The sequence below is a fragment of the Gymnoscopelus braueri genome (genome assembly GCF_963280865.1).
Source record: "Gymnoscopelus braueri genome assembly, chromosome: 8".
Classification (NCBI taxonomy): Eukaryota; Metazoa; Chordata; class Actinopteri; order Myctophiformes; family Myctophidae; genus Gymnoscopelus; species Gymnoscopelus braueri.
In genome coordinates this window covers 32,516,404-32,541,792 of record NC_137609.1, presented here as the reverse complement: position 1 = coordinate 32,541,792, position 25,389 = coordinate 32,516,404, and the positions used below count along the sequence as shown (strand labels likewise).

At 39.9% G+C, this 25,389-nt stretch overlaps 2 protein-coding genes and 1 pseudogene across 3 annotated transcripts in view; all 3 read right to left on the bottom strand.

The window, feature by feature from the left end:
• stk10 (serine/threonine kinase 10) overlaps positions 1 to 10,124 on the bottom strand; it is a 61,477-nt gene extending 51,353 nt beyond the window's left edge. Inside the window, exon 1 of the mRNA XM_080434568.1 lies at positions 9,619 to 10,124. Coding sequence (XP_080290694.1) covers positions 9,619 to 9,777 — 159 coding nt within the window. The 5' untranslated portion in view covers positions 9,778 to 10,124. The remainder of the gene's footprint in view (positions 1 to 9,618) is intronic.
• Positions 10,125 to 13,361: 3,237 nt separating this feature from the next.
• Positions 13,362 to 14,764, bottom strand: LOC308090775 (UDP-glucuronosyltransferase 2B13-like; annotated as a pseudogene). Its single transcript has 5 exons — positions 14,759 to 14,764; positions 14,523 to 14,591; positions 13,716 to 14,175; positions 13,486 to 13,671; positions 13,362 to 13,372 (listed from the first exon to the last, which is right to left on the bottom strand). The product of its transcript is annotated as a UDP-glucuronosyltransferase 2B13-like (transcript).
• Positions 14,765 to 17,388: 2,624 nt separating this feature from the next.
• cytl1 (cytokine like 1) lies at positions 17,389 to 20,929 on the bottom strand (the record flags this gene model as incomplete). Its single annotated transcript, XM_080436040.1, has 4 exons — positions 17,389 to 17,454; positions 18,685 to 18,831; positions 20,287 to 20,331; positions 20,771 to 20,929. The coding sequence occupies 4 exons, from the start codon at positions 20,927 to 20,929 to the stop codon at positions 17,389 to 17,391; spliced, it is 417 nt and encodes a 138-aa protein (XP_080292166.1).
• Between the last annotated feature and the right edge of the window lie 4,460 nt (positions 20,930 to 25,389).

Here is a 25,389-nt window from a genome sequence, read left to right as displayed (position 1 = left end):
TTTGCACCGTCATAAAAGTGAAGCTACAGCACCGTGTGCTCCTCTGACACCTGGAATGTGGCTGTCAAAGCCTTCATAATGACAGTATAGCCTGTAAAACCTGACCTATGCCATTAGACGCGGGCCTGTGGAAGTGCTTATCTCTTATTCAGCAGATGGACGAGCTGCGTGACAGCGAAAGGCACAGGAGTTTTACTTTAGTTTGCTTTCATTTTGGATACTGATGCCTTATGTCAGTGTACGCAACGGATGCAATGTTTCATAGTCGGAGTAAACATTGCACCTGTTGCCAAAGCTTTCTAGCTGTATTTGATGGGAGCCTTGTATGCACAAATGTAAAAGCTAATGCACTTGATGAACTCATCTCACTTGCGTGAGATGAGGGACAATGTTTGTGAGATGAGGGACAATGTTTTCCAAAACATTAACTATTGATTTAATACTGTGATTTACCATTGTGCTGCCAATTTTGTGCTGCAAAAAAATTGCTGTTTACATTTGAGATCAAAGAAGCCACAATTCAATTAGAATGAAATCCAAGACTATGAGACACTTTAACATAGTAGTTACAAGTTAATCCGGTCTCATGTTCCTGCGAGAGGTGAGAAGATAGCTGTAGCTGCTGACATCACCAGGAACAGGCCAAAGGTCAAGACTATCCAGATGACTGACTAGAGCCTTCCTTCTCCATTTAATCTAGACAACAATTACACTGCCAAACACCACTCCTGGATTAAAACGCTGAATGGCCTTGATCTCTGGAGCTGATACGGGTTAAACCAGATCACAGGATCAAATAATAAACTTCACAATCTCACTAGATTTCACACAGATAGTGTAGGTGGGTGGGGAAGGGTGGGTGTCTGGCCTATTAACCACATGAACACTATCTTCAACCACAACTTGGATCTTGCGACGCCTTGCATTGCGAGCTTGTAGATAGACTATTTTCGGTGAAGAGATTTGGTGAAAAAGAAGGGAACCAAGTATAGACCCCTGGGGGACCCAAGTCAACGAAGTACAGAGGTTTTAAATGGTTAACCACTTAAGTTTTATTTCTACTTTGTCGTACATCAATTACCTACAATTGCCTGTAGATCAGCAATTAAATGTGCAGTGGTTATGCTTTGTGCGATTCCACTTCAGCTGTAGGGAGGATGTTATGCATTTGTCTTAAACCTCCAGCTTCAGAAAGCAAGTAAAACCCGCTAAGTGGGAACCTGTATTGCATAATTAAAGCTGCATTACATAATATTCAGATTCTATGTCTTATTTAGAAGATAGCAACAACTGAGAACCCTTTCACTGGGTGTAGCTGCTAAGTGAACAGACAGACATATGAACAGTAACCTATGGTCTTCCTCAAAGAGAATGCCACCCATTTTCTGCTATCTGAGTGGTTTCTCTTTCCCACGACTCAAAAGACTGCACATAGGCATACATTAATGACCTATAATAAGGGTGTAGGGCACACCCCAGCAGAGGACGGAAGTTTAAACTTTTTGACCCCATGTGAGAGCTGGGGTTTCCGTCTTTGAAGGATGTGAAAGTTTTGCTCAATCTGTCAGCTCAAAAACCACAAAAGTGAACAGGTTTCTGCTTCGGCACAATATGCAGACTTTCAAAAGGGCAAGTCAAAATCTCCAGCCACAACTGTATTCATATCCATGCAAAGCAGCCTCTATAGCACGTATTAGTACTCTGTAAATGTATTTTTTTATTTACTACAAATAAAAGGTTTAACTACTTTTTCTTATTTTTTGAAAAACAGCAAACCTATTGCGATGCACTGCGTTGTGAGCTTGAAGATTTGCTATTAAATATAAAAAATTAAAATAAGAAGAAGAAGAAGAAGAAGATTTTAAAAAGCAAAATATGTGGCTGTCACAAAATCCCAAAGCACTCCTGGACACCATTGTGCCTCGGCACACCTTTTTGAAACCACTGCCGTACGGTATTTCAAAATCACATTCTGATGAGCCAGTTCTGACTGGATAGCTGAGGCAATCTTCCTGACTCCTGCCTAGACATGTCCCCACAAATGGTGGATTAACAATATGACTGTATAAAGCAAAACATGTAAAGCCACTACAAAGAACCGAGCAGGATTTTGAATTGCAATTAATAAAAGAAATGGCCACCAAGAGAAAAATAATATTTATTTTTTAGACAAAAGCACACATTTGGAAAGCTTTTGTTTTGTGATGTTTGGTTAACTAACAGAACCACATAAAACTCAGGGTCAAACCATCTATGTTCTCAGAGATAAATGACATGGACATCTTCTCCTGTGGAGCTGAAAAGGGAATGCACCTTCACACGAGAGGTTGTCTGGCATCGATGCCGAGTCCACACCCACCCTCGTGGGTTTCTTATCAGACCAGCATGGACCCAGCTGGTCTGTAAAGATTACAGAAAACAACCAGGGCTCCAAGAGTTCTGATGACAGACTGGAAGACTAGTGCAAGATTAAAGGGGTAGGCTATTTCACATTTGAGCAATGGAAATGTTTCCAATTAAGATTGGATACATGTTAATCTTGTATAAATCTTTCAAAAGCCTTCCATTTCAAAATGATGTTTATTAGAAAGGATACGTTTTCCAACCTTGGCATTCAGTGAGGTTGGGACAATAATTTGTCATCAACTGTACAATCTTTTCAGAGTGCTGACATCCAAAGGTATCATGAGAGACACAAGGCCAAATTACACCTCTTAAACATCCAGGAGCCCAACTCACAGAGACAATGAACATAATTATAAAGAAACGACATTTTATACCCCTGTGACATAAACCACAAACTGGTTAAAGAACTGCTCAATAGTACCCTACTGGGTACACCAGGAACCCAACTCACAGAGACAATGAGCATTAACATTTTAAAGAAACACAATTTTACAGCCCTGGGATATAAACCACTATAACTGGTTAAAGAACTGCTGAACAATTCCCTACTGGGTAAGGTTCAGCACTTGTCACATTGTCTTTAGCACTTGAGACCAGGGGGACAGGCTAGACAACAGTGACATGTGATTTTTCTATGGGGGACAGCTTGGAGCATAACACTGTGGTCTCTGTATGTGTAATGAGGATTAACTTCACTGTATGAGTGTCCACTCTATGGAGACTCGATTCACTGTATGCGTGTCTATGGCAGTGATTCTCAAACTTTTTTGGCTCACGGCAGTGAGGACACTCCTGTAAATAACTTTTTTACACCCACGGCACCCATGAATTACATTAGTTACTTTATAGCACCTTACATTTATGTCATCTTGCGGTAAATAAATATGTAAATATTTCCCCCTAAGATACAGTTTGTCACGGGGAAAACTTGAGAGAATATCGGTTTCAGAGGACAGATTAAAAAGAACTTTATACTTGACATATACCTGACAGTATGTGTGTAGACTCTATAGAGACTTAATTTAACTGCATGTGTGTCTATGGAGACTAGCTTCACTGTATGGAGACTAGCTTCACCGATGGCAGCAGGGCAATGTGCTCAGTGGCACATGTCTCATTAATTAGTGAAGAACACCTCTCAGCAACTCTGTTTCACACTTCAGTTGCGGACAAAAACATGCTCACCTGTACAGCGCACAGTCTCACATGAGCAAACACAGGGCCACAGGCACACTCCTACACAACATCCTGTGACACGCACACTCACACAAGTGTGGACAGGAAGTTAAGACATTGTTCCATCTTGGTTAGACGTGTGGGGGAGATTTATGTGATAGGAAGACAGCAATCTCTGGGGGGAATGGAAAAGGAACAACAGAGCTAGGGCTGCATGATTATGGATACAATTATAATCCCTGAGGGCAAGGTGCAACAGCTGACCAAATAGGTTTGAATTAATTGCAAGGTTTCACGATTACATAATTGCGAAACATAATTTTTTTTTTCCAGATGAACTTCAATTAATTGTGCAGCCCTAGCCCTCTAATAATCCTGTGTGTGTATGCGTTTGTGTGCGTGTGCGTATGCGTGTGCGTACAGAGAAAGCAAAGGACTATGCTGTTCAGACACTGAACCTCCTGTCTGTTGCTATTGTATGTCAACAAACATCCACCATGTAACATAAAACTGCATACAGTGCAGTGCATTAGCACCTATTCTCTTTGGAAGCTGCTTCCTGCCGTTTGCAAGGTGATGCTCCTGGTCAACACAGTGAACTTGAATGGGACCAATAGAAACAGAGCTGCAATTAACATTAACATGGCACTCACCTGACTGCACTGCATTTCTTACTATGGTTCACTCACACCCCAAGAAGGGCTGACAGGACAAAGATACATTTAAACTGAATCCAAATTATGTGGGCCCAAAGTTACGTTTGTTATGAAGATATTGAGGAATATCTGTCATGTACACAGAAAAGTCCATGTTCTTTTAACTCCTGTAAATGTTCACATGACAGTAAAGGCCTCTGTTAATGTATACATATGTAACTCTGTCTGAGAGTATAAACATGTAATTTGTATTACACTCAGGATTTTGCAGTGTATTGATAGTTGGGCTACATTATGTGTGACACTGACTGATTGGGTGTGTGTTCCAGTGTGACCCGTTCACTTCCGTTACTGACACACTGTGGGCGACTGCCATACTGGGACCTCGTGACACAGAAAACCTAAGAATGTCAACAACATCCTGTGCGTGCACAATGCGTGCGCAGTGTGTGTACGTGTGTGTACGTGTGTGTGTGTGTGTGTGTGTGAGTGCGTGTGTCATAAACACACCATGTGGCCACACATTCAAACTAAGTCACATCTACAAAAGGGAGAATTCTGGACCCGTCCTGCCTTGTTTATTATGTATAATCATGGGCATAGAAGCTCCACAACAATTGAAGTCCTGCTGCCCACAACAATACTGTCAGCTGGCTGGCCACACTCTATACTGTACATCAAAGGGGCAGTTTGAAGGCTTCAGACAAAGAGCCACCGCCTGTGAGGAATTTTATTTTAATGGACAACATGGTGGCGAATGTAACGTTAATGACGTGAAGTGACAGTGTACATTTAAAAGTTATGAAAGTCGAGAGGGCTCATTTGAAAACCTAAAACAGAATTCTGGTTAAGGCTTCATTTATTCTTACAGAAGGCTGAAATGTTCCAGCTAAAAACTGTCCTCTGTGGCCACATGCATGCCTACCAAAACAAACACTTTGTCACAAACCCTTTTATACTGTGTCTTAATTAATGAGATACACTACAAGACAACATTACATGTGTGGTAGTTTCAGCCCACAAAGATTGTGATTTAAGATATCACACACACACACACACACACACACACACACACACACACACTTTAGATTGTCCGCTTAACTGAGGCTCCCTGAACTCTCAACCCAAATCCAGTGTGGTCTGTGGTCGGAGGAGTTCTTGTTACTATCTCAAAAACACATGTTGTTGAGTGAAAGAATATAAAGCTGATCAGGTCTAATTTTTGTTAAGTGGAAAGGTCAAAGGTCACATTTTCTCTTTAACCACATTAACCCTGATGGTGACCTCATTTTGGGTTGTAGATTGGCTATTTTTGAATAGCCTTGGTATTAAATACTTAAGTAGGCTTAAGTGGTTAAATAGGCAAGCCGCGGCTCCTGCGCAGACCATGATGTCTGCGTTGTCATGATTTCTGCCTTTTCATCATGTTATGCCTCTAATAAACATTCAGAAAGGATTATATCGCTGACGGGCATCTTGGAGCATTTCTCCATAGTTAGCCACTTGACCGATTCCCAAGGGCTCTACATTAGGCCCCCTCCTGTTTTCCTATCAGAAATAGGGATGCTAGGGTTCAAGGGTTAGAAGGCCAGTCAATGCAAGGCATAAAAGAGCCTTGCATTGACTGAGGACGAGAAAGGGTGGGAGCAGGATGGATTAAAGACGAGGCCAGGGTGGATTAAGAACTTGAATGGTGGAGAGAAAAAAACATCCCAGAATCACCACTTGAGGCCCTGTCCCTCCCACAGACAAGCTGATTAGTTTTGAGGGTCTGGGAGACATCGACTCAGAGTAGTCTCCTCTGTGTCTGCCTACGATTTCCTCTACTGCCTCCACCTCCTTCCTCCATGTCACCATAACGCTTAATCTACAATGACCCTGACAGCTGCAGGTGTGGACCGGTCGGTCCTCCTCCACAGTCTAAGATAGGCAAGCCGAGGCCAGTTGAATCGCCAAAGCAATGCAGCGGGCGTGTTAAGAGGAAGTTTCTTATTATAAAAGCACTCACAGGAATGGGATTGCTAGTCACTGAAGTGGAATGTTCCTCAGGACATTTAATCCAAACAAAGTTATTCTTACCTTTGTCCCTTTAAGACAACAAAAGGGCTGTGGTTGTTTTATGGGCATGTTTTGTTTAACCGCGGTTGTAATAGACAGAATAATAGGGAGCCAACTGACCAGATTAAAGTCTGACCACCACACGTGAACAAGTAGATTCTGATTCATCTGATGCTCTCTCTCTGTACTTTATTTTGAATGCCACCATTGTATTGTCAACTTCAGGTGGTGCATTATGTGAGACTGACAGCCCTGTTTAGGCGTGTCCGTTTCCCCTCCAGGTTGTCAACGGGTGGAGGATGTCTCACATACACGCCCAGCTCAAACAGTGTGCACGTCTATAGGTTCAAGCACAAGGTTTTATTTTTCACTAACTTATACAAGTACAAGCACTAATCAGGCGTCATCTGCAGCTTATGAGTATCGTTTCATAATTCATGTACTGTAGGATGAACACCCGTCCTCACTGCATGTCATTTTGGAGCTTAACCACTTGAACCCTAGTGTCCCTATTCTGGGTTGAACTTGAACAGTCAACAAAGCATAGCATTTCAGTGGTTAATCAGCACATCATACAGTAGAAACTAGAAACCTCACTGATAATTTAACTCAGAGAGTGTAACTCTGAGAGTTCAAAATTTGAATCAAATGGACCATTTTTACGCTCTTTGAGTTAAAGATGTTCTTGAGAGCCAGTCTGTATCCCAACTTCCTCCCCACACCCCCCAAGCTCCCTGTGCATCTGACCAGCATATCACGCACACTATCCAATACAAACAAAATAACCCAAATAAGGTGGACTCCAGTTAAAAGGCGAGCTTGTTCTGCTCGACGCAGGCCTCTCGGTCAAGCATCACTTGTTCCACTGAGGCCCCCGGTGACGATGTGTTCACAGTCAAAGACACTCACTGTGCTCCGCTGTGCACAGCAGACAGAGCGAGCTCGCTGGGAGACTGCAGGTTAAAAATGTCTCCTCGTCTCCTGAGGAGAGACTGCAGCTGATATTCTGAGAAACACTGGTGGCTGGTTGTGCTTTCACTGCTCTGACTGAGAAACATGGTTTGAGACGTGCTTTTAGGCCTACAGTTAGGAATGGAAATATTAATCCTATATCATGATTCTGTGGCCGTATCTTATTTTTTCCCCTCTCCTTTTTAGTTTAGTTTAACCTCATTTAAAATAAACTTTTAACGTACATAGTATATTTTCTCATTTCTATGCATGATTTGCATCAAAGTAGTGAATAACTGTGATGGGTTGTATATCCAAACAGTAGAGTGAAAAGTATTTGCAATGTAAACCAGAGGAGCAAAACTTCTGAACAAAATTGAACACATCAATTTCAACTACTGTACCTCACAAGAGCACCGAACAGTAATCTACCTAATAATTTAATTATTCTCTACTTTAGCATGGCATGGTGCTGTATGAAAGGAAAGAAATATAGGCATATATATTTATGGCATACTGTAAATGGAACATGCTGGTATTAACCACTTAACCCTTATGTAGTATTATAAGTTAAGCTACCCAGCAGCATATTAAGGAATTGAAATCAGTCCCACCTTTACCAGCTGCAACATTAAAGTAATTTAACACATTACATTAACTGAGAATTTGTGAAACATGATTATAGATTAAGCTACCCAGCAGGCCATAAAGTAATTAAAATCAGCCCCACCTTTACCAGCTACAACATTAAAGTAATGGGACCATTCATGCATTACTAATAACAATCCAATAATAATATGATTGTGAAATGGGCCTTTACTCCATGAGTGCAGAAAAAATATTTCTGCAAACATCTATTGCATATGTTGATGCCACGCAATAGATACTGTTGTGCTCTTATAAGTCAAGTACACTTTTTAATACACTGCAACAACCAAAAATATATGTAGGCGTACTTCTTCCTCCACCATAGCCTTGGATCAAGACTATTATAGATGTATTTTATCGATTTTTACATTTGCATAGCTATAATAGTCTTGGGCTTCACCCCCCAATTGTCACTGGACATCTGCCCGTAAAGTCTGTATTTCTCATGTACAAATCCCAAACATAAGGTGCTTATCCAGTAGTCCCAGGCGTTAACTCGGCATTCGGAATCTTTGTGCACTGTATTAGACCGTAATTTTTAATATTTGATATGCGTTTTAATTCCGTCTGTGCCTGAACGCCATTTCCCCCCTCGTTTACTTCCGGTTTACATCGTGTGTAATACCGATTTACACCGGATGCGCCCCGTCACTACTGCCCATTGAGGAATACAGGGAACTTCCAATAGAATCCAACACAGACGGGATTAAAACACATATTTATTGAAAAATACGGACTAATACAGTGCACACTAGTTCCTAATGTTGAGTTGACATCCGGGGCTACAGGGTCAGCCCTTTATATATTTGTTTTGTACATGTACGGAGAAGTACGGGCTTTCCGCGCGGATGTCCAGTGACTGTAGGGGGTGAGTGAAGCCCAAGACTGTCACAGATACGAAAGTAAAAGTCAGACTCGATCAAATACCAAGGCTACCTCCACCACTGCTTAGAACCTGTTATGTTATGGGTGGACTCTGACCAGCGGCAGAGTCAAGGGTTTAGTCATAAAACTCAACACGAGGCTGTGTGTGGGTGATCGATCGGAGTGGGCTCCTCTATGACTGTGACTAGACCACTTGCTTCTCAACAACTTCACTGAACAAAGTGAGCAACGTTAAGGTTTGCTCTAGGAGTGAGATACGATCTCAATGCTTTAATAGGACACACACACACACAACACACATCGAAAATGACGCAGTGTCAGGGACAGTCAACAGTCTCAGCACAGCAGGTGCGAAATATAAATGACAGGTTCTAATTCTAGTCGTTGAGAATATACACAGAGCTCAGTGCACAATGACACAATCCTGTTCAGAACTCCGACGTCTCCGAGAAAGTGTACACATGGAACCAAGTGGACCCGAACATAGGCTAAATCAATGGTTCCCAAATAATGGGTCGGGACCCATTTGTGGGTCGCGACTCGAGTGAATATCCCATTCCCCCCCCCATGTTGTCATCAATTATTATTTAAAAAAAAAAAGGTTTTCTAAAGATGTTTTTTCAAAAATAATTTCTTGAATAAAATAAAAATAATCAAAGAAATTCCCTAAATTAGAAAACAAATGTGTAAGAAGTAGCTGCGAGCTTATATATCTGCTATTTTCCTGAGCTGTTTGGGAACCACTGGGCTAAATGGACCCTTCATGTACACTCTCGGAGTTTAATGATACACTATAAGGGTCTTTATTGTGCGTTATAAATCTGCATTAAAAGCTTACCTTGTACACCTTTCCAAAAGCCCCGTCGCCCAGCTCGCCAATGATCTCCCACAGGTCGTTCGGATTGATGTCCCGATGGACGTGTTCATACTGCTTCACTTTCTTCTTGATGTCAAGAGAAGGCAGGCGAAGGATTTTGCTAAATCTAGCAAACGCCATCGGTTCCGATATACAAAAAAAATCCTAATAAGAAAAAAAAAGGTCTACAGTCACACAAATCCAGGAAAGAGCAAGGCGCGCCGCGCGTCCTGACGCGCAGCCACTAAAACACTTGCCTACCCAATATTGCTCGAAATTATGTCTCACGTCCTCTTTGCAGAAAAGCAAACTATAAATTCGCTTCAAACGAGTTATTAGTCCACGCCGTCCATTCCTTCCAGTTCTGTGTGAGCTCCGAGATCAAACTATAATATTTCACAAAATATAGCGCTATTATAGGGCTGGACGCACGGAGACCACCTGCCGCCAGGAACACGGCGATATAATCATTAGTCAGAGAGACATGAGAGCCAATGCAACTTGTTGCCGCAGTTCACTTCTCTTTAAAAACAAGCCCCACCCTGTGGCCAAAACGAACCTCCCACGGTTGTCATGGAAATGTAGTTCTTATGTCGTCTTTACTAGTCTTTACTCCTTTGACCAGTGTGAAAAAGAACCTCATATCCGGGTTGCGTGCGCGTCAGGTGTGTGCCAGTGTTGCCAGATTTTGCGAGAGAAATAAGCACCTAGGTCTATGAAAACAAGCCCAAAAGAAGCAACACATGAGTGAGCACTTGATCTCAATTTCAAACCTATATACATTGGCTATTATCTAAAATAGACCTAGATCTACAAGCTCACAACGCGTCGCTGTGCTAACGTGTTGTGAGCTTGTAAATCATCTTTGAATCTTGGATTTGTTTTGATGAATGTGGAATATTTTAACAACATGTCTGGTACATCATGGTTCCCTGGCTGCAGTGGCTGGCACAAAATATTTTCTGTCCGCAGACCAGGGGTCATCAATGTGTCCGTACCCTTTTATACAGTCTATGTGTCTGTGTGGCTAGACTTGGCCTTGTCTGTGGCAAATCTTAGATTTTTTACATTATTTTGATCATAAGACTCAATCACTGAATGTCTCAGTCTCCAGGTTTTCCTCAAAATATGCATGTCACTTATTTACTATGACTATGTATGACACATTAGGTGTCATACAGGTGTCACTTTTTATTTTCAAGGATCCCCATAACTCTGAGTGCACAAATGGAACCAAAGGGACCCGGGGTCCATTTGGTTCCATTTTTGCATTCTCAGAGTTGTAAAGGTCTGTGTGTTTCTGGTTATAATTTTCCACCAACTTTTATGTCCATGGATACAATTTTGTCAAATGTCCACCACAAGCCAGCATGGCGATGACCCCTGCCGCAGACAAATATCTCTGCTGTCCGGCAGGAACCAGCTAACTCCAAAAAATAAACAAAAATTGAGTTAGAAGGTTTTGTTCATCATTGATAAGAACAGCTGAATGGACCTCCAAGCTCACAATGAGGTTGGAGGTCTAAAGGGGGTGGAGCCTTGAGTCTGATGAACCAGCTAACTCCACCCCCCTTTGCTGGAGTTGGCTGGTTTAACAGAAAGTTTGAGGATCCAATGGAGTTAGCTGCTTCTGTCAGAAGCAGTATTTAATACTTTTCATTGGTTCATTGGGTGTTCAATAGCACTGATTTATGGGAAAAAAATGCAAAAGCGGAAAATTTTAGTTAGCTGGTTCCTGCCGGACAGCAACGATATATAATTTGGGGGGGTCCTTGCTTGACACGAAAATGTTTGAGAACCACTGGTTTAAACAACATTAAGAAACAAACAAGCCCAAATAAGCAACTACACTTTAGAAACAACCCCCCAAAAAACCGCAACCCACAACTATATTTACAAGCAACTTTACAGAAAAACAAGCCCGCTTTCAAGTCGCTTATAATAAGCGGACATGGCAACGCTGCCTGTGGCCAAAACGGCCCTCCCACGGTCGTCATGGAAATGTAGTTCTTATGTAGTCTTTATTGCTGTGACCAGGGTGAAAAATAACTTCATATCCGGGTTGCGTACGTCAAGTGTGTGTGCGTGCGTGCCTTGTGCAGGTTTTTATTTTATTGTTTTCGTTTTGTCTATTAGAATAAGTCAAATGTAGCCAGTTTAGACACATGTATACACGCACACGCACGTAATAATAAATAATAATAAAACTTCTAAAATGTAATGTGGACTAGGACTACATGTGTATCAGGCTGAGGCTCACATGAAGGCTTTTGTATTGTCGGGATATCATTCATCTTCATAATGTTATGCCTGATAATCATACAAAAAATATTAATAATGGCTAGTAGCCTAGTGCATCCCAATCTGGGAACCTAGCGCCAAATGAAAAGGATGGTGTTCTTGACTATCTCAGAGCAGAATCTGTTCTTAAAGGAGCTACACCATGAATTTAAAAAAAATATTTGATATTTAATATCATATGGTGTATGTCCCTCAAACCTTTTTCAAAAGGTTTGAGCCTAAATCATCACTCAGATATACTCATCCCAAGTCAATTGTCTCTGGCTTATACAGCGCTTTCAGCTGCAATACCAAAACGTCCTCTTGGGCAGGGGGGGGCTACTGAGCAATTCTGTCTGTTAATACAAAAAAATATTTAAAAAAAATATTTAAAAAAAGGGAAAAAAATGGAAAAAATCTGCATAAAAAGAAGCATCTAAGAAAAATACAAAATCGAAAAAAAAACACTTTGAAAATTTTTGAACAATTCCACCAAGTGTTTGAGGTGCCTGTTTCACCCACTTCCGGGGGGCGGAGCCAAAATCCGAGCCCGAAGTATTTGTTCGTAGACCCCCACTTAGGGGGGGTAGAAAAAGTTTCGGAGCGATTCGGGCACTTTTCATTTAACATTGGGTTTGCCATCAATAATGTTTGTGACATCATAAACATTTCCATTCTGAGATCGCCTGTTCAGACACGCCCATTCTGGAAATCCATGAAATGAGAAGGAATGACTGAATTAAAAAAAAAAAACATTTTTTTTGGGTACAAGAGACACTGGGGACCCCAAAAAAATACAAAAAACCAAGAAAAAAGTGATTTTCATGGTGTAGACCCTTTAAGAGATGCATCCTAATCCATGCTACGAAGACTTCAGTCTAGTAATGTCTGACAACCATATATCTAGCTCTATAGCACCACCTAGTGGCAGACCTCTGTTGAAAACATATAACTAATAACTATGAGGTAAAATTACAAAAACTCTTGTGTTTTAGTTGTCTTGTGTACATTTGATTGATTCTGATACATCTGCATTCCTTATGTCAATGAGAAATTTAAATGTATAATTCTCTTAAAGAATGCAAATTCATCAAAAATTATAATTAGTTCTGATTAATCCTCATTCTGACTAATCAGATGTTCCACTCTGATTAGCCAGAATGAGGGATATGGGTCCAGTGGGCACCAGATATTTCTGGTCACCAACGCTGTTTTCTCTAAAATGTAAAACAATACTGAGTAAATGTATGCATGCTTTGGGAAATGGTTGGATGTAATGTATATACCGGTTTGAATCATGCACAGTATAATGTAAAGTATATACCGGTTTGAACCTATGGTTTGAACATGCACTGCCCAGTATCATTATCGGATGTGTGTTAAGCATATTCATATATTTAAACAAAGCCTGTTCATGTTCCACATCTAGTCAGATAAAACATTTCTTACACAAACCCTGCAACATAAACATTTAACAAAGGCAGCAGTTAGCAGTATAACCAAGACACACACTATTAAGAACAACATGACATCTACAGAGTGGTAAGAGAACCGGGCATTTTGTATGACCTTTGTGTCTCATAACAAACTCTAACCAGAAGATGGCGCTGTCTAGTGGCTTTATTGGCAGGTCTCTGTGCAGCCTGGAGAATCTCTCCATGTTCATCCTGTAGGACGGCTCATGAAGGACCTCCTCAATGCCTTGGAGAAATGTGTCTTTGGTCATTGTAAACATGTTCATTATCTTTGCTGCACCTCTCAGGTTGATCAAAAACCAATGGGAGTCCTAGAATAGGAACTCCAGATGACTTTCTGAAGTAGTTAGGCAAAAGCTGCTGTTATCTCATCTGCTAAGTCATGAGGAAGCTCGTCAAATATAGTCCCCAAAGAAAGACATGATGACGACTCCATGTTCCCCAGAAATCTGGACAAACTGCTCCAGGTCTTGAGGAAGAGGTTTAGCAGGTTTTCACTGGAACCCACCAATATAGATCGCATTAGGCATGGTGGGGCGAGGGTACTCGAACACAAACTCTTTCAAGAAAGGTCATTTTATCATTCAAGTAGCCCTGGCAGTGGAACGTAAGACGGAGGAGTAGGTGAAATAATGAAATGGCCTTCACCGTGGCTGGTCCATCTCATGTTGAAAACTAGTGGCAAACTAAGGTAGTGAGCAAGTATAGCCCCACCTGGTATCACAGGGTCAGCCAAAACAAGGTCATATTTGGCATCCTGTAGAGACTGCATTGAATCTTTGTTCTCAAAAACATGTTTTTTGATTGATTGAAATTTTTGTTAGGCAAAAGAATGTAAAACAACACAGTTACATTTATAATACTTTTGTCTAAAAGGTCCGACCAAAAAAGTCCTTGCGGACTTGTTTCCGTTGGGGTCCTTGAATTAATTTCATAGACATATATAGTAGCAACCAAGCAGTTCAAAAATCAACATAAAAATACAGAGGAAAAAAATACCATTATGTACAAAAAAAGCATGAAAAATAAAAAATATATACAAAAAAAGGGGAGGGGGGGGGCGTCTGTCTACAAGAATTTTACAGTGTTGCTTGTGCAGTTCAAACCAACATTTTGCTTGTTCAGACAGACAGACTTTCCTTGCCGCTGTATTTCCAGAAGTTTGGACACAAATGTCTTCATAAAGTCCTCATCCAAAGCCTAATAGCCTATTGTGATGGAAGTGTAGTGCGGTGAGGTTTCTTGAATGTGCCAGCTGTTATATGGTCGCATGACTGAAACATGGTGGCCCCTTGCATGCAGCTCTTCAATGATAACCTTCATATTCACCCAGTGGCTGACTTCGACAGGAAAAAAGTGAACTTTACCGCCATGAGCAATGGCTGAACAGAGGGAGGGGACAGTGATCCAGACCATTTTTTAATGAACATTGTGTGTACAATGATTGTAGCCTAATTAAGTAGACTGGTATAGGATATAATTATCATCAAAGCTATGTTTTTTGTTAGTGTGAAACTGCTAACCTTAAAGATAGCGTAAGTTTTTTGGTTAAAACAAAAAGTTTTTTGTTAAAAGGTTAAAGCACTATTCTGATAGTAATCATCGCTATAGCGTGTTTGTTCAGTAACTTAGTTCTTGTAGTGGAAAAATAGCATTATGTAGCGTATGTTATTTAGACAGATGCTAGATTTGATGTCTCCTTGCTCCTTGCTATGTGCTATTCCTAGTTACTTATTATCACTTAAAATCGTTTACTCTATTTACTCGACCACCTACATTGTTGTTTGCCTAGAGTTCATGCCATTTACTACAATCTCACATTATCTAACAGTTATATTTGTTATAGAGCATGGTTTACAAATAATATGTGGCATACTATGTGTTATGTTGGTAAAGGGAATCCCTTGCCGACTTAATTCCAATTGAAACATTTCTAGATGATTTAAACTGGGTTATGCTCTTAATAACTATATAACTGGGCCTTTCTGTGTGGAGTTTGCATGTTCTCCCATGTCTCCTAGGGTAGGTACCCTCACAAAAACATGCAGTAATCCTGGTCACTATACTGCCTCCCCCTGGCCAGCCGGGGCGCCTGATGGAGGGGAAGGGAACTGAACTGGTTGGAATAACGTGTTCCTTCCACACGCTACGTCCAACCAGGGAAACTCCTCCCTGTCAGGTGACAAGAAGGTCAGTTGGCTCTCATGCATTGAAGGAGGCATGAGCTCGGCCCTGGCCTCCCTAGGTTGGCAGAGGGAAGGTAGTGCCCAGGATTACATAGACAATTGGCACTGGGTGTTAAAAATAGGGTTACAAAATCGTGGGATAAAAATTTTGAGAAAAAAAAATATATACATATATAACTGGAGTGTTAGAACTTGTATCTTTTGTGTTTTTCTCATTTAGTGTGACCCAATTTAGCAGAATTTAAAGGTGTAGCTATAGTTATTTGAAAAGGTTCAGGTTAAACCCTAAATGGGACAACTATGCCACCTGCTGTTGTAAATGTGTACCTGCATTGGGCAAATGTGCCTATTTTGGTTAATGGCCAGGCTTATGAAATGTTTACCTTTACTTTATATAGTTATGTTTGCTTTTATTTATGTGTTAGCAGCACCATCACCAATGTTGTTTTACAGTAAACTATGATACTGAAATGTCATGAAAACTATATAAGGCCTATAATATCAGAAGATGTACCGTTCCCCACCGAAAGATGGTCATATACTTCAACTGATGATTATGAATTTATAAAAAAGACTCATTTGATCAACATAATAACTGACAAGACAGTACAAAAAAACAAAACAAAGATACTCTGTTAGTTTCCCATATTTTTGGGCAAGAACAACAGTACCATAACATTAGCTCACATAAGCTAGAAATATAAAAAATGGCACATACAAAACAGTACTGAAAGTCTTGTTTTGAACTCAATATAATGAAATACCATTTTTAACCTTTTTAGGTGCATATAGTCTAATGGCATGAAATAATGTCTTTTTAACCATAATATATGAAATACAATCATATCAAATACCTTCCTTTGCAATGCACAGGAATTATTTTCAACACATCAGAAAGAGTGGCAAATAGAACTCTGGTTTAGTTATTTACCATTATGCCTTTGTGAAGAGCAGGGGTGACCGTGCGTGTGCGGCCCCCAGACTCTGGAATAGTCTACCTCTCCCCATCAGATCTGCCCAGTCAATTGGGGTTTTCAAAGCCCTACTTGAAACCCATCTGTTCTCCCTGGCCTTTAACTGCATTTGAGTTTACCAAATTTGAATTTACCTAATTTGAGTTTACCTAATTAGTTTTTAAGTGTTCAATACAGTACATGCAATCAGTGTGAATGTAATGAGTTTGGAAATGACCAGATGCAGTGGGCGGACTACAGATCGGATATGAGCACTGAACAGTAAATAGAAACACTTACATACAGAAAGCTTGGTGACATATGGAGTTAATGTCTTTATTATGCAATCAAAATATTAGGTTTAAGGGCAAAGCTTTCCAAAATAAATATTTGAGCGCAAAACATTCCATGCTGAAATTTAAAAAAATGACAAAAAGACCAAATATTATTATATACAAATAACAAAAAGTAAAGGATCTTGGAAATCATGTTTATTTGCAGTAAGATGGTTAAATCACTTTTTTAACCCATTAAAGACAGCACACATGCATTGAAATGAAAATTATTCCAGTTACTTTAAGTTGGAAACAATGCATTAAAATTATTAAAGGTACAGTAAGTTAAAACAAAACAAAAACATTTGTTTTGTTTTTGTTTTCATCTAAAACTATCACTTACACTAGCCTACCTTTAATGCATTCCAAAGCTGAGAGGATAACAAGTCTATGTGTCTCTCTATCTTTATCTCTTTCTCTGTCTCGGCCTCTCTCTCTCTGTCTGTCTGTTTCTCTCTCTCTCTCTCTCTCTCTCTCTCTCTCTCTCTTTTTTTCTTTCTTTCTTTTGCAGCTAGGGAGCATGTCATTTCCCGTATCTAGCAGGTGGGCGCTCCAAAGCTGCACAATCAGCGACTGTGAACACCAGGTCCTACAAACAGAGACATGAGAGATGAGGATGTGTGCGCGTGTGTGTTTTTATTTGTGTATACAGAATATGTGCCATGTGTGTTTAATCTGTATATTTTGAATTTCTATTTTGTTGTGTAGTTGTTTTTGTTTTACTGTCGTTTTGTTCTGTTGTTTGAATGTTTAAAGCATAGCTCACCCCCAAAAAAAATGCTATCGATTAGTCACCCCATGGCATTTATTTTGTTTTTGTCGCATTCATAAGCCAATAATTTGATGACCTAGGAGACACAAAGAGTCTCCTTTGTGTCTCCTACCGCTGCCTACCGGTCCACTGGTCATCAAATTATTGGCTTAGGAATGTGACAAAAACAAAAAAATATCCATGAATTTAAGTCTCCATGGAGTGACTAATCGATAGGAAAGAAAATATTTTTTTGGGGTGTACTATCCCTTTCAATGGACCACAATGGAAACAAGCCTCTGGCTTTTTGTGTCATCCATTTGCCGTGTTTTTAACTCATTGTACTCATTGTATCGTAGAATCATCAATAAAGTATCATTCAATCAATCAATGTGTGTGTATGTGTGTGTGAAAATCTTAACTACTTCCCCACAATAATGATGCTGAGGTTTAAGTGGTTAAAGGGATAGTTCACCCCCAAAATGACCTTTTCTATCGATTAGTCACCTCATGGAGACTTGAATTCATGGATATGTTTTTGTTTTTGTCGCATTCCTAAGCCAATAATTTGATGACAAGTGGACCCGTAGGCAGCAGTTCCGGTAGGACACACAAAGTAGACTCTTTGTGTCTCCTTCCGGAACCGCTGCCGGTCAACAAATTATTGGCTTAGGAATGCCACAAAAACCAAAACATATCCATGAATTCAAGTCTCCATGGGGTGATTAATCGATAGAAAAAAAAACATTTTGGGGGTGAACTATCCCTTTAAGCTTCCACAAAAAAAAACTCAAGTAAAGTACTTGAGTTTAAAGGGATACTTCACTCTCGGGCCGGGGACACATTTAAAAAAAATATTAAAAATAAATGAAAAAAGTTATGGAAAATTCACGGCCCCCTCACGCATTAGAGTGTCCTACTAATGCGTGAGGGGGCCATGAATTTTCCATAACTTTTTTCATTTATTTTTAATATTTTTTTTAAATGTGTCCCCGGCCCTAAAGTGAAGTATCCCTTTAAGTACAGTACTCAAGTAAATGCATTTAGTCACTGATCATCAATGCTTACCCCGTGACACTTCTGTGACATGATGATGTAGAGCTGTCTGACAGTGACACCCAACCACCTGACTTTCCTGGTGTAAGTACAACGTCTTGCTAGCAGGCCTTCTACCAGGGAGATGTAGGTCCTCATCTTCACCATGACGCACTCGTTCTGCAAGCGGCAAGCAAAATTAGCATTGTATCTGGGTATCAAGGTTATAGCAGTTTTGCATTTCTTTTCATTCGTTTTTATTTTTATTTCATTTTTGTTTTAAATTTCAGTTTCGCATTGATCCGTTTTTGAAGTGGGTTTGCTAGTTTAGTTCAGTTTTTGTTTTTTGAATATACATATTTCTAGTTTAGTTTATATAGATAGATAGGTACCTTTATTGATCCCGCGGCGGAAATTCAGGCGGCAGAGACAGCACAGCAGTAAAATCAGAGTAACATCGTTTTAGTGTTTTATTGAAATATAAATTAGTCAGGAGTAAGATTCAACAAGGTCCGATAAATAGCAAAAATAGCAGATATACAAGCTCACAACGATTGTGAGTTTGTAGATCTGCTGTTTTTGCTACTTTTGAAGATTTTTAACAAAGTCTAAGGACATTTTATCTTGACTTTGACTTTAGTTCAGTAAATACACAAAACACTTTAATTTAGTTATCACTTTTTTGTAAAGCGTAGCTTTTATTTTTATTTCAGTTAACCCAACAAAGATGAGGAAAAACAGTTTGCGCTCTTGTCTAATTGTGCAAAAAAGGTTTTCAAGTCAGGAGCCAAAACAAAAGACAAAGAAGACACACGGAATGCTCACACACACACTGACATAACAAAAGGAATGTCCACAGAGGTTTGGCAGATGCAAAAAATATATGTTTGCATCTTCCAAACCTCTGTGGACATTCCTTTTGTTTATGTTGGTGTGCTAGCATTCCTTTTGTCTTATCATTTCAGTTAACTCAAATGTTTTTCCAATTCTAGTTTGAGTTATTTTGTTAGTTTTAGTTAACTATAGGCTAATAACCCTGCTGTGTACTGTATACTGTTAGATATGTGTATTTACTGTATCTTTTCACTGTCCGTTTTGTCAGAGCCTCCACACAAAGCACCGAAAATAAGTCTGTTTTGAGGTATTTGAACGGTTGATTTGCATTTAACTGTAGGTACTCTCAATCAGAGTCAATTACATCAAATGGTTATGGATGCTGATGATTATCACATTGTTTAACTCCATATGGAAGTATGTTATATTGCTATATTGTGTCTTAACCTTTTGGATTTTATGTGTGCAGGACATATTTTGTATCATTTGTACACTTGTATCTTCAATAAGTATTTAAATCAATCAATCAATCAATCAAGTCAAGTCTTTATACAATAATATTTGAATACGTTATGTTTGTTTCTTCTTTTACATACACTATACGATTTTCTTCATCTGAAAGACTGAATTCAAGGTCAAGTTGAGCTTTATGGTTACATCTTGTGTACAGCTACTGTGCATGAGATTAAAAATCATAATGAAGATAAACTCAAGCTTCATCTGAAAACTCCATTTACAGAAATGCAATCTCTTGTTTGCTAGCCTACAGTATATGTTTTAGGCTATAGTCATGATACTTACATGGACATCTAAGTAGAGATCTGGTATGTTTGCCATGCAGTGACTCTGGGAAATGAAACAATATTTAATTTAAAACAAAAGCTTCATGCTGACAAGACAATACTCATACTGTATAGTATAGCCTAACTACTCAGACTCTCTGACAAACATTTGGAGAAAATAGACAATCATTTTGCAAAAATAGGCAAACATTCAGTGAAAATAGATAAGCTCTGCAGGACTCAGCCCCTAACTGGTTAAGTATCCCTTTGGCAAATAGGTACAAATAGGCTATGTTTATGTGCATTTCTGTCCATAAAAACTTGAATAAAAAAATAAAGAAAAAATAGTTGTTAACACTTAGGTGTACACAGTCACAGAACACATAGGCTACTTATAAATAAATAAATATTGTATAATTGCAGTTGCATAGGCTACACCTGACCTGCCTCCAAAATCAATAGGCTACCCGATGTTAAAATTAAAAACATTCTTTCTGACTTACGGTTTGCGGGTCCCTCTTTAACCAAGCCGCCTGTTCTACGAGATCTCTCGCCATGCTGAGCACCTTGGTGTAACATGTGGGGGGGCTATAGGGATAGGGTGAACCCAGTGCCACAGGTGCCAATGACAGAAACAACAGCCAGGGGTGTAAGAAAGCCATGATGACTGACTGACTGACTGACAGAAATCTCAAAAACACCCAGTCTGGGCTGGAGTGGGATGGGTTTATAATTATGGTACAAAGCACACACATACGCATGCTCAGACCTGGACATGTGTATGTAAAATAAATGTGCACGCAATGCATCACGCACAGCGACACAGGTTCAAACATGACGTGCCTGATTTAAAAAATGATTATGCAATTGCACAAAAATGCCAATCTTTGTGTCTTCACGTGTGCATGCCGTGTATTTGTTGTGGTTGTGGTGTGAACTGTGCCATTCACTTGACTTAGAACAACTTTTAAAACTATATCTTTATAGTTATAGTATTCAGTGTGAATGGCCCCTAAGCAGCTGAAAACATAGGGTTCTAGGAATCCAAAACCATCAATGCGGCAAGCATCAAGCATCATCACTGTGGTATTATTGATCTTTTTACACAGTATATCTTTAAAATAATTAAGAACAACACAAAGTCTAAGCCCCCCCCCCACACACACACACACACACACACACACAAAGTCAGCCGGGCCCTCACGTATCCACCGCTACATTCAGGACCCAGGGGATGGCGTCGAAGGAGAAGATCTACCACGCTGGCAATGGACTCTGCTGAACCGTCTACATACCGGGGTCGGCTGCTTCAAATCACTATGAAGAAATGAGGCTTGGCAGAGACATCGCAGCATGCGAGTGCGGCGAGCCTCAGCACACTGCTGAACACATAATCACCACCTGTCCCATGCACAGACCTCCTTCCGAGAACGGCCTCTTAAGTGGTACCAGAGACAAAGGTCACAACACTGAGTTGGACATTTGAGGATGATACAGGAAAGATGAGAAGAACACACACACACACACACACACACACACACACACACACACACACACACACACACACACACACACACACGGGTTTTCTGTGTGTAATCTTTGGTGAGCAACATGATCGTAACACTAGGCTTTATATATATTAGTCTCGCATCCCCAGGTCTAAGGAGAGGGAGTAGTTTATACCTGGGTGAGTCTCCTATCACGACTGTGTCTGAGAAGTTGGCCTTGCCCGACGGCTTAATGACTTGGTCATTGGTTTTTAGCTGAAGGGCAGGGTCTGCATGTGGGATCCAGCAAGTTGGCTGCCATGTGTTGAGGATGAGTGCACCCCCCAACTCAAAGGGACAACATGAATGTGTAGATAACTGTATACACACAAACTACAGAGGATATATAAATAAACACCCACACAGGACTGGAAACACAACAAAGGGCCATCCAGGTGTCCACACCAAGAATGTTAAAGGTAGGGTAAGTGATTTGCTTTGGTTAAAATAAGTGTTAAATAGCTCTATATTCTGATAGTACTCATTGCTGAGTGTTTGTTCAGTATTAGGAGTCTCCTTGTCTCTCCACCTCTTTATTAAACAGAAAATGCATTTTTGTTTCAGTTTCAGTTTCATTTCCAATGTTATCCAACCAGGACAGAGAACTCAATCAGGATACAGATTAAACAAGTGAAATTGGAAGTGATGACACTAAGAAATGAGCAGACAAAATTGGAACTGGAACACTATACAAATTAAGCTTAAAAATGGGTACTTTCTCCTGATTGGCTGAGATTTTGACACCTACCGAAAAATGTATTTTCTGTTTATTTATTTATAACTTTTTAACAAAATACTTTTTGTTTTAACCAAAAAATATCACTTACCCTACCTTTAACTATAACTATAAATACATTGTTTTAAAACTCAAGTCCACACCACAACCATAATGACAACATAGGGGTACAGTGTGGACGTAGTGATATCTTTTTTTCCATTGATATATTTCTTCTCTTTGGGCTGCTACAAGACACAAACAGAATTGAACTGAACACTGCTTTTCAATTTAGTTTAATATGTTATTTATTCTGCAGCCAAGGTGCCCTTAAGCAAAGTACACTTTGTTCACATTGTTGGAAAAATGCCGGGGCAGTGGATGGGTGTCATACCAAGTGTTTAACCAGTTTAACTCTGCCGTCCCTTTTTTGGGACATGTTAGGCATTTTCATGCTATCGAAAATAGCAGCTCTACAAGATAACAGGGTTGCAGATGAGCTGTTTTCAGACAAAACAACAACAATTGGACAAGGTTTTGACAATTTTTTTAAAGTTATCTAAAACAAAATGAGAACTTTTTTGAAATTGGGGTGTTTTTAAGCCCCACTGAAAAAGCAGCATCCATAGCTTTTATATTGTTGGTCAGACTCAGGATGAAAACTTTATCATTTCTGCAGATAAAATAAGATATAATATTATTATTATAAGAATAAATTAAACTACTAGTGGTTGGAACATTTTACTACGGTATCTGATAAAGAAGTGATAAAAGAGGCAAAAGGTTGCAGTTTGCAGATATATTTTCTCTCAAGCATCTGCAGATTAACTTTGGGATGTGCACGCTCTCTCCATTTTCTAAGAACTACCTTTCTAAATGCTTCATCGTGCCTATTCCTGCCACTGCATACACACACCCATCCACAGGCTCTCACTAAACCCACCTCCACCCTAGCTCCTCCTTTTTATGCTCGTCTGATCTTATCAATGTCATTGTCCGATGACATTGTTGTTGCTTGCTCTGTTCTGATCTCACTGCACATGAAGGGCAGTGAGATCAACAACAACAACAGAGCCATGCCACCAAACATATTCTGCTCGAATATTTCAGTTAAATTACTGTTTTAAGATACAAGTACAATGTTTATTAGGACTAAAGTGGTCCTGAATTTACTTCCTGACAGAAAGTAAATTTTGGTATGAATGCAGCAGATTCAGAACCACTTTTAGTAATGTGAATGAGTTGTTGGCACCTGGAATCTACAACAGACTTGAGTAGAGGCCATTTGAACTCTTCAATCACAAACCCAATCACAATAATTGTACACTGAAGTATTACTGTATGTTTAATCAGCTGTCAGAACATTGAACACTTTGAATTAACTTTAATGTGCTATTATAAATAGGCCTACATTTGCCTTGCGACGATGCCAGCCAGGAACCCACACACACACACACACACACACACACACACACACACACACACACACACACACACACACACACACACACACACACACACACACACACACACACACACACACTAGTGGCTAGGCTATACGTATGTATTATGACCAATGCATCCATACATAGATTCAATATTGATACACTGTAACAATAATCTTTTATATGATATGATATCTGGAGTGGGCGAGTAGTTGATCATAATGGCCCCATAGGCTGTAGAAAGGAGGGTATGCCAGTGTCTTTCGACACTTTGTCCACAAGGTGGCGACAATTTCATAGATTTTAATTGGCTCTCCTTTACCTCCCTTGAGATTCTAGTGAATCATCCTTAAAACATGTAGGCTAATGAATAAAAAGATAACTTAAAACACTCACTGAATAGGAGAACACACATTTAATATAGCATGATCACTTAAGTGACTTGGATGTGATTGATGCCCTATATTTAGTATGAACATATGATTGTAAACAGAAAGAAAAAGAAGGGCCACCTGCACATTCTGTCACTGTCACACTGTGAGACTGGCTCATATGAAATTGAACGGTGCTCTCCTTAACTGTGTCTAAAGCATAATAGGGGATTGGCCTGGTTTTATGAGGTGCAGGGAGTCCCTCTGTGTGCGCTGGGACTGGAGTAATGTGTCCCCCCTCCCTATATTGATGGATGGCCCCAAGTGAGATTGTGTTGTCGTTATTACGCCACTGAAGGTAGAGAGTGCAGTGTGCGCTGTAAGCACATGGTTCATTTATCATACAATCAGCTCTTGACCTTGGCCCGTTCAATTAGGACCATGGTCGACTCCACGTGTGACACACTGCACTGCATTATAATGACTTATTTTAAACACACTTCCAGATTGGTCCCAGTTAACTGAATTCATGTGTCAATAATATATAGGACCAGACAGCAATAGGGTAATTGAGAATATAGGGTTGGGAACATGTAGCATAGCCTAATTGGATGGGTATTGCCTATATTTTAAAGTCAATAGGTCTAGTAGTAGTTATAATGACTAAAACATTACTTCATATAGCCTATATGTGAATCGCCTACTGACAACGTGCCGTGGGTGTCTTTATCAGGTAGGCCTATTAGTGCTCCCATCATCCACATTCATTAAGTTTGGCTACTTTTTCTATTCTTTTTTTTAGCCTATATACAGAATTATTGTGCATTTGTCGTCATCATATTATCACAGTATCACAGGCTATTATGATGCGTAGGCCTATTGACGATTACTAAAATCTGATCTGAAAATCTGATCTGAGATATTTAGCCCAATATAGAGCGTCTAAGCCACGGCAGACAGCAGGCTGGCTGACTGGAAGTCACTCACTCCGTGTTGTCTCCATCAGTGCTGTTCATCGTTAAACCCAGTTTTTAAAATGTACAT